The sequence below is a fragment of the Heliangelus exortis genome, chromosome 7 (assembly GCF_036169615.1).
Source record: "Heliangelus exortis chromosome 7, bHelExo1.hap1, whole genome shotgun sequence".
In the NCBI taxonomy this organism is placed as follows: domain Eukaryota; kingdom Metazoa; phylum Chordata; class Aves; order Apodiformes; family Trochilidae; genus Heliangelus; species Heliangelus exortis.
Genome location: NC_092428.1, coordinates 7,339,515 through 7,347,866, shown reverse-complemented (window position 1 = coordinate 7,347,866; position 8,352 = coordinate 7,339,515). Strand labels below are relative to the sequence as shown.

Genomic DNA, 8,352 nt, shown 5'->3' with positions numbered 1-8,352 from the left:
GCCAGGCTCACTTAGAAAAAAAAAATTTAATTATTTATTGGATGGTGTTAAAAAGGCTCCCTGGGAGTGCTTGGGGCAGCGGTGCTATCCTCTGCACCCAGCCCTGCTGGAGAGTGAGCTGGGCAGTACCTGTGCTAGATGGGGCAGCACCTTGTGCTAGAGTGGGGAGCAGCAGCTCTGCCACCTTCCCCGAGGCTGCCCGCAGCCACCAAGGAGCCAAGATTAGGTGTCCAGGCACCAACACTGTCCAAGGTTTCCCATGGCTCCAGTCAGCAGTACGTGCCAGCACTCACCTTGGCACTTGGGCCAAAGAGCAGCCGTGGCAGAGCAGGTCCTCTGTGCACTCCCCTGCCTGCGGGGAGGGATGGCTGCAGCAGCTGAGCCTCAGAGGGCCAGGAGCGGCGTGTGGTGCTCCTTCACACAGGGTGGCAGGTCCCAGCTCAGGCCTGACCCATGGGGTAGGTGAGGAGAGGGCAGCAGGACACGGGTGAGCCAGTGCCTGTGGGGAGAGGAATGAGGATGCAGCAACAGGCTTGAGTCTTTGTGCTCATCTGCTCTGCAGAGCTGAGGCAGGGCTGTGAGCCTGAGTTCCTCAGCTGCCACCATTGCTGAGCTCAGCTGGGGCTCTCTTGGCAAAGGGGTGCTGGGAAGGCCAAAGCTTGCCACCAGACAGGGTTAAGAAGTCACAAGGTAGCTGATGCCTGGGTCCTCTGTTCCTTGCATCACACACCATGGGATATTTGCTGTCCTGCTCTTCCCCCAACTGCACAGGGAGAGCCCCAATGTCCCAGCACCCCCCATGTGCTCTCTGAGCCACCACCCTCCCAAGCAGGGGCTTTACCTTGGTAGGTCCACGCCCAGGAACACCTTCCAGTTATCCCAGCCTCCGTAACTGTAGGGGTTCCTGAAGACCTGCCAGCCAGGGAGAAGCACGTCACACCTGGATCTGCCATAGCCAACCCTCCCGCACTGGGCTGTGCTCACCTTGCCTTTTTTCTGCAGTCGCTGCCTCTCCTTCTTGTTGATGTGCCGCTCAATGCTGGTTTCCCCACGCGTGATGAGGGCAGCATGCCACAGCGTGAGGGCACCCAGGGCCAGAGCAACTGAGCTGGGGACAGCAAGGGACAGCAGGTTGCATGCAGGCCTTCCTTCCCTGCTGCCACAGCTGTTAAGGGCTGCGTAAGTGGGTGAGCTGCTCTAATCCTGTGACAGAGCTGCAGTCTCTCTGGGTCGAGGCCAGAGCTAGAGCAGGTCAGCCCACCCCAGGGGAGGTAGAGGGTGAGCAATGTCACAGTCAGGGCTGCACGCTGCTCCCCCAGCACCCCTGCAGCAAGTCCCTGGGCCCCGTTACCTGCAGAGGACCCAGAGGTAGACCACGCTCTTGTGGAAAGCTCGCTGGCCAAAGGAAAAGGTGGGTGGTGGGGTCTGGTAGTAGGTCTGAAAAAGGACCAAAGGGAGGTGGGATTACCCAGACTGCTTTATAGCTTAGAGCCCCACAAGGGGACTGCTGCAGCCTTCAGTGATGCTGAGCTAAAAAGGATTGCGGCTGAAACCAACACAACAACCAAGGTGATAGGGACAACCACAAGACAGACAGACACTTGAGAGCTGGCACAGGGGTGAGAAGCAGTGGGCCAGGGGTCAGAGAGCATCCTTGGGCAGGACTGGTCAGGACTGCACCACACCACAGCTGATGCTGAGGGTGAGATGTGCATGCACTGCTACAGCTTCTCCAGGAGAGCAGGGCCTGAGCAGCACATGCCATGCAGCTGCCACCAGCCAAAGCCCCTAGAAGCTGGGTGCACAGGGAAGCACACCCTAAACTGCTGGACGGGGTGACTGTAGCAGAGCTGCCCAGCCAGCCCCAGCTCTCCAATACATGAGATGAGCGTGGGGACTAGCTCTGGCTGTGGGGAGCTCCTGAGGAGCAGGACCCCAAGCAAGACCCAGCATACAGGGCAGCTCTGCCCCACACCACCTGGGAGCAGCTGGGACGCAGGGATGTCCCACCTGGTTGGCAGCCACCTGCAGTCTCTCCTTCTCAAGTAGTTTCATTTTCTAGGGGGATGGAAAACAGGGCACCAGTTAGGTGTCTCAGAAGGCAGGGCCCTTCTCCCTCACCCCCCTGCAGGACCAGGGCAACTGGGGACCTCACAGGAGAGTGGAAGCAAAGTCACCAGAAGGCCATGTCTGGCCCAGCCTTGTTCTGCAAGCTCAGTCCAGGGAGCCCAGGCAGGCAGGGTGCACAGCAGGGTGAGGGCCAGGGCCTGCCTGCTCACCTCGATGGCTGCATAGGCATCCCGGAACATCTCCCAGCTGCTGATGCTGCAGTAGATGCAGCCCATGGTCATGAACAGGCAGAAGGAGAAGAAGTAGCGGTGGTTGTAGTGTCCCACGCAGTTGTTTAGCCAGGCTGCTTCTGGGGTTAAAGGTGTGTAACTGTGAAAGGTTTGTAGGTGTGAAACTGTAAAGGTGTGTAACCAAGGGTCCAAACCCATCCCAGTGGCCAGGTTGTTTCTTCTAGGCCTGATTCCCAGCAGACTTCCCCATTCTGGCTGACTTGGGAGAGGAGCGGGGCAGGGAGAGAAGGGGGAAGCAAGGCCAGCTCCCCCAGGACAGCGCGGTGGGTTAGTATCGCAGAAGGATACGGCAGTGATGGTCCATCTTCAGCACGCACCTGGGAGAGAGGAGAACAGTGCCAGTGTCAGTTCCAGAGCAAGCACCATGTTTGGGAGGGGTCAGGCAGCACCCCCAGGCCTGTGGGCTGTACAAGAGATGAGGCAAGAAGCCAGCACAGCAGAGGGGAGGGGGCTTCAGTCTCACAGCATGGTAGGGAGCAAGGAGAGGGGTCCTGGGTGCTGCCCAAGGTGCTGTGGTGGTCAGAGGGAGGGAGCCCACCTGTTGCAGATGCTGCAGTGGTGAGTGCGAGCTGGCTTGGGGGCAATGCACTTCCTGCAGATCGAGACGCCGGTGAGATTGTCCTTGGCCTGCACACAGATCAGAAGAGATTTGTGCACCCAGGCTCTGCTCCCCAGGTTCCTCACCTCCCCTGTGATCCCCCAATTCACACTGCCCAGCCTCACTGCCCTGATCTGGCAGATGCCTCCCACAATGACTCCACCAGGCTGGTCTAGCTGCTCCCAGTGATCATTCATACGTAGCTGGCCCCCAGTCCCCAGCTGTGTGCTTTCAGTTGGTGCCTCACCTGCGGTGGGTGCCCTGGTGAGGTGGTGATGGCCATGTAGTAGTGGAAGACAATCATGACAAGGTTCCAGTGTCCGTAGGCAAGGTGCCAGCAGATCCAAGAAGGTGTGTAGGTTTGCAGGATGAGGGGCAGGAGGCAGATGTACACAATGGCCACAATGGAGCTTGTCAGACTGATCACCAGTGCCACAAATACCTAAAGGGAAAGGGGCCTATGTCACCAGAACAGGCATCACCTGCCTCTGGCTACCTGGGGAAAGGCACAGAATATGGCCTAAGGAAAACAATCTGAACCACATGCTGAGGTCCCCTCTCCCTTCCTGCCTAGACCACAGGCAGCCCTGAGAGTTGGTTGTCCCAGCAGCATGCTCGCTTTAGCTCCTAGAGCCAGGTTCCTCCCTGCCCAGTGATGGTACTCACCACACCAAACCACCGGGTGATATGGTCCACCAGCCAGTAGATGGGCTCAAAGAGAGAGTCAAGCACCACGTCGCCATTGGTGAAGGAGTTGTAGAGCAGGGAGCGGAGGCAGAGGTGCCAATAATGCCACAGCTGCTCTGCCTGACGCACCAGCTTAAGCCGCCGCCGCCGGCCCAGCCGCAGGCACTTGAGGAGCAGGCGCATCACTGCTGCAAACACCCGCTGCTGGCTCCTCATCCCTGCCACACCACACCTGGGGGGAGAGGAGCTCAGTGTGGGCAGACCACCCCACTGCCTGGATGTTCTTCAGGAAGGGTCTCTCCTGGACATGCAGGGACCTCTCCTTCACCTTGCACAAGGATGCAGAGCAGATGTAGCTGAGCCCTGACTTCTGGAGGCCATGGAGCCACTGCCACTGGGACAATTTTCTGAGTGGAGCAGGGGCACAGGCCTCTTGGTGTCTGGGCTCAGGTACACATTGGTCCCATCTCATTTTTCCCAGTGGGGAGGGGGATGGGGGAGCAAGATGGAGAGTCTGACTCAGAGGAAACCAGAGAAGGCATGAGGATCAGCACTTCACCTCAAACGCTAGACCAAGACACAGAGGCCACCCCATATCTTTGTCAGCCTCACAACTCCACTCTGGAAGTCCCAGCACTTCTCATCTGGATCTACCATTCACCAGCAATGGTGTGACCTAGGGGCAGTCCCAGGCTGAGGCGATGCTGTGCAGTGCTCCCCTGCCTGCTAAGCCCCTTGTTCCAACCAAGAGCTGCACTGGGAGCAAGGAAGAACCTGAGCTGGCCCAGCAGCTGGGAAAATGATCTGCAGGGCTGGGACCCCCAGACCTCCAGACAGGTAGTGCCCATCAATATTAAGCAGCAGGCTGCCCTGAGGTCCTGCAAAGGCACATTCTGAGCCTGGCCCAACCACTTGCCTTGGTGCAGTGTCAGGCAGTACCAGGCAGCGGTGTCACACCATAGGGTCCTCTCCAGCAGGAGCTCCAGCTCCCTGTGCAGCCATGCCCACTGCACAGCTGCAGGGCTGCACAGCAGGGAGAGAAGGGGCAGAAGCTGCATCATCCAGATAGGGCGTTCAAGATGGGGAGCCAAGGTCTCCCCTTCACCCCACCAGATGTGCATGGGGCTGCTGCCAAGGCTGGGAGCAGCTGTACATGAGGACATCAGACCCACCAGCACCTCCCCACCCAGATGGCTCCCCCCTCCCTGAGGCTGCCATCTCAAATCACAGAGATTTCCTCGTCTACGACAGCTGGTGGCGGATAATCGAGGAGCCCACAGGGCAGGCAGCCAGCCTGCTCATGCTGCTAGGGACAGGGCAGGAACCCCCTCTGCCCCCGCCGGGCACCTGCCTGCAGACAGCGGCACAGCCACAAGGATGAGGCCCCAGCAGAGCCACGCACCCTCCTTGACCCGCTCAGGCACTGGGGCTCCGGCTATCAGCCTGCCCACGGCCCAGCCCACAGCCCAGCGGAACACGAGCACAGCTGAGAACAGAAGCAACATCGCGGCCTCGGGGGACACCCTTAGATTTGGCCCCTCCTACCCAGGCACCGCCGGGGGCCCGCTCCCGCTGGGTCCAGCCACCCACTACCATCCCTGCAGCACCCTCCAGCGGGGCCCGGCCCCGCTGCACCCAGCTCCCACAGCTCACTAGCACCAATCCCACAGCGCCAAGACATTCCCTGGCTCCCAGCCCCATCACGCAGCGGGTGCCCGTAACAGCAGCAAAGAGCCGCCAGCCCTACCGCATGCAGCCCCATAACCCCCGGCATCCCCAGCGACACAGCAAACCCACCACCCCTTCCCCCCCCCCCCCCCCCAAAGTCGCCTCCCAGACCCCCGACACCCTCAGAGCCCTACGGACCCACGGTCCATCCCAGGCCCAGGACACCCCGTCCGGCACCACCGCCCTACCTGCCGCCCGAGCTCCCCCGCCCGCCGCCTCCATGCCGGCCACCCCGCCGCCCTCACGACCCCACCGGCAGCACCCTCCGAGCCACGCACTGCGCATGCGCTGCCCGATCGCACATGACGGGACGCGCCCTCTGTCGGCGCTGGACTACAACTCCCAGCAGGCAGCGCGCCCGGGTAATCGTGGAGAACCAATAGCCGCGCCGTTCACATCGTGGCATTGCCGCCCAGGACCAATAGGATGAAGGGCTTTCTGCGGGCGTACTGCCGTCAGCGAACATGGCGCCTCCCGCACGGTACTGCGTACCCGGTGAGTGCGGGCCCGGGTAGGAGATGATGGTGGTGGGGTGCCTGGGGCAGGCGTGGGGGCTCCTGGAGGTGGGGTTGCCCGGGTAAGTGGCGGCCTGGAGCCGATGCCTGCGGGCGGAGGCTGCAGGAGAGGACTGACACGGGAAGGGCTGTCCCGCCGCACTCGGCCCGGATCCGGGAGTGGTGCGGGGATGGGAACCCCGGAGGAGGAGCGGGAGGAAGGGTGCCATGGCGGTGCCAGACCCTAAGCCCCTGTCCCGCAGGCGAGCGGCTGTGCAGCGCGGAGGAAGCCACGGCAGGCAGCGGGACCTACACCCGGCACGGCTTCATCTTCTCCTCGCTGGCGGGCTGCTTGGAGAAGAGGAGCGAGGACAGCGGGGTGAGCACGGCCGCGGGATCCTGCCCTTCCCCGCACCGACTACCGAGCTGCGCACCCCCTTCCCGATTGGAAAGGCTGGTCGGTGCCTGCTGCGAGCCTGACCCTCCGCCCTGGCCGTGCCCCAAGCCAACCCTCCTGTCTGCTTCTCCACAGCTGCCTGTCGTGTCGGTGGTAAGAGACGCCGAGTCCCAGCTCCTGCCCGACGTGGGAGCCGTGGTGACATGCAAGGTAGGGTTTCCTTCCATTGGGATGAGGTTTCCTCCTGCATGTCCACAGGGTGGGCTCAGGAGACACTGGGCTCATTAGTGCCCTCCACAAAGCTCCCAACAGAGGAGAGGCAGCTTAGTGGCTTCCCAGCAATCCTTTGTTTACATAGAAGCCAGATATTGTCACATGGATATTGGCATAGGGATCACCTTCCCTGAGGCTGGAGGGAATTTTTTCCTTCCTCTCACTTCCAGAGCTCTTTCTGGGGCCACTGTGTGGACGGCAGTGCCTAGGACAGCTTGGAGAAAGGGTAGGATGGAGCATGCATTTATTTTCTTATGGTCCTGATGGTGGGAGAGAGACGAGAGACCAGGTTCACAGCAGGTCTCAGACTTATTCCCGAGTCTTGAGTTGCACAAGGATCATCTTGCTTGTCTGGCTCACTGCTGGCTGTCCCACTCTTTTTGGTCACAGGGTGAATGCCAAGTGAGACAGGAAAGCCTTATCTTTCTCTGCCCTTTCCCTGCCCTTTCCCTGCCTTACTCCCCTTTTCCTCTGGGCAGGTTTGCAGCATCAACTCCCGCTTTGCCAAGGTGCACATCCTGTATGTCGGCTCCACACCGCTGAAGTCCAGCTTCCGGGGTACCATACGGTAGGGATTGAACTGGGCTTCCTGTGGGATGGGGTGCCAATTGCCCCATCCTCGGTGGGGAAGGAAAGCTCTTCTGAGCTGTGCAGCCAGCTGCTCTGCCAGGAGCGCTGGGCAGGCATCCAGCATGTCCTGGCCAGCACCCAGGGAGGCCGGGGCAGCTCCGTCCAAGGCCAGAGAGTCGCCTTTGCTTGCTGGTGCCAAGACAAGATTCCTTGTCTTTTTCAGGAGAGAAGATATTCGAGCCACAGAGAAAGATAAGGTCAGTGAGGCTCTGCCAGTGACTGCTACACCACAGCTGTCCCCACTCCTTTTTCTGCTGGTGGGGAGCTCTCGTCTTGCTGCTTGTGAGCACCCCAACATGCTGTGTGGTTTTGGTGGCTCTCTCCTGTGCAGGTAGAAGTGTACAAGAGTTTCCGCCCTGGTGACATAGTTCTGGCCAAAGTTGTATCCTTTTCCTGCTGAAGACTGTGATTGCTTAGTGTCCTCAGGTAGACCTTTCCCTTAACCTCCCTCTGACCAGATCTCGCTGGGAGATGCACAGTCCAACTACCTGCTGAGCACAGCAGAGAACGAGCTGGGTGTGGTGGTGGCTCGCAGCGAGGCAGGTAGGGAGAGGCTGCAGGGCCCCATCTCAGGCAAGCCTGCCTCATCCCTGTTGGATGGCTGTTCCTTTTCCCTTTCCACTCTGAGGAACTCAGTTTTGGGAAGGGGAATGCCTGATGTGTGGTGTCCCTAGGGGTGCAGATGGTGCCCATCAGCTGGTGTGAGATGCAGTGCCCACAGACACACACCAAGGACTTCCGTAAGGTGGCCCGTGTGCAGCCGCAGTTCCTGCAGACCTAGCAGGGACCCTGTGGGGCAAGGACAGGGGGGGCTGTGGTGCTAGAGCCTCCCGTGGACTCCAGCCTCCTTCACAACTGCCCTAGCCTGAACAGCCAGACAGGCCCTGGCTTGCAGGATGAATTTTCTATTTCTGAATAATAAATATTTTTTGAGAGATCTGTGCTCTGCTCAGTTACAGCCCATCGGGGTGGCTGGTGCTGCTGCAGCCTGTTGTGGAGCAAGCTTCCCCAGCACAGCAGCTGGGGAAGGGAGCAACCCAGTTCTGCCACAGCAGAGCTCTGGTGTGTGGCTGGGCTGTGCTGTCTCCAGCCTCTTCCCTCAACAGGTCAGTTTCAAGCATGCAGAGCAGCTTCTGTCCCTGTCCCATGGATAACTGGTACAGGCTGCAGCTTAATCCTGGGGCA

The 8,352-nt window shown here is 60.1% G+C and overlaps 2 protein-coding genes across 14 annotated transcripts; one reads left to right on the top strand and one right to left on the bottom strand.

Moving 5' to 3' along the window:
• Window positions 1-16: 16 nt before the first annotated feature.
• On the bottom strand, window positions 17-5,673 carry ZDHHC16 (zinc finger DHHC-type palmitoyltransferase 16). 7 transcript variants are annotated; one of them, XM_071748512.1, is made up of 11 exons: window positions 5,562-5,673; window positions 3,625-3,877; window positions 3,206-3,400; window positions 2,899-2,987; window positions 2,649-2,764; window positions 2,280-2,413; window positions 2,011-2,058; window positions 1,352-1,437; window positions 985-1,108; window positions 842-912; window positions 17-499 (listed from the first exon to the last, which is right to left on the bottom strand). In XM_071748512.1, the coding sequence occupies exons 2-11, from the start codon at window positions 3,859-3,861 to the stop codon at window positions 385-387; spliced, it is 1,215 nt and encodes a 404-aa protein (XP_071604613.1). In that variant the 5' UTR covers window positions 3,862-3,877; window positions 5,562-5,673; the 3' UTR covers window positions 17-384. The 7 variants fall into 7 exon arrangements, with proteins under 7 accessions (XP_071604613.1, XP_071604616.1, XP_071604615.1 ...); XM_071748515.1 differs by having other exon boundaries at window positions 2,649-2,677; XM_071748517.1 differs by having other exon boundaries at window positions 360-499; window positions 990-1,108.
• Window positions 5,674-5,742: 69 nt separating this feature from the next.
• Window positions 5,743-8,104, top strand: EXOSC1 (exosome component 1). 7 transcript variants are annotated; one of them, XM_071748524.1, is made up of 9 exons: window positions 5,831-5,950; window positions 6,131-6,246; window positions 6,400-6,474; window positions 6,708-6,763; window positions 7,017-7,105; window positions 7,331-7,364; window positions 7,499-7,549; window positions 7,626-7,710; window positions 7,804-7,899. In XM_071748524.1, exons 1-9 carry the CDS (start codon window positions 5,892-5,894, stop codon window positions 7,839-7,841), a joined length of 603 nt encoding a protein of 200 aa, XP_071604625.1. In that variant the 5' UTR covers window positions 5,831-5,891; the 3' UTR covers window positions 7,842-7,899. The 7 variants fall into 7 exon arrangements, with proteins under 7 accessions (XP_071604626.1, XP_071604627.1, XP_071604629.1 ...); XM_071748522.1 differs by having other exon boundaries at window positions 5,850-5,950; window positions 7,842-8,104; XM_071748525.1 differs by lacking the exon at window positions 6,708-6,763 and having other exon boundaries at window positions 5,743-5,868; window positions 7,842-8,104.
• Window positions 8,105-8,352: the final 248 nt, after the last annotated feature.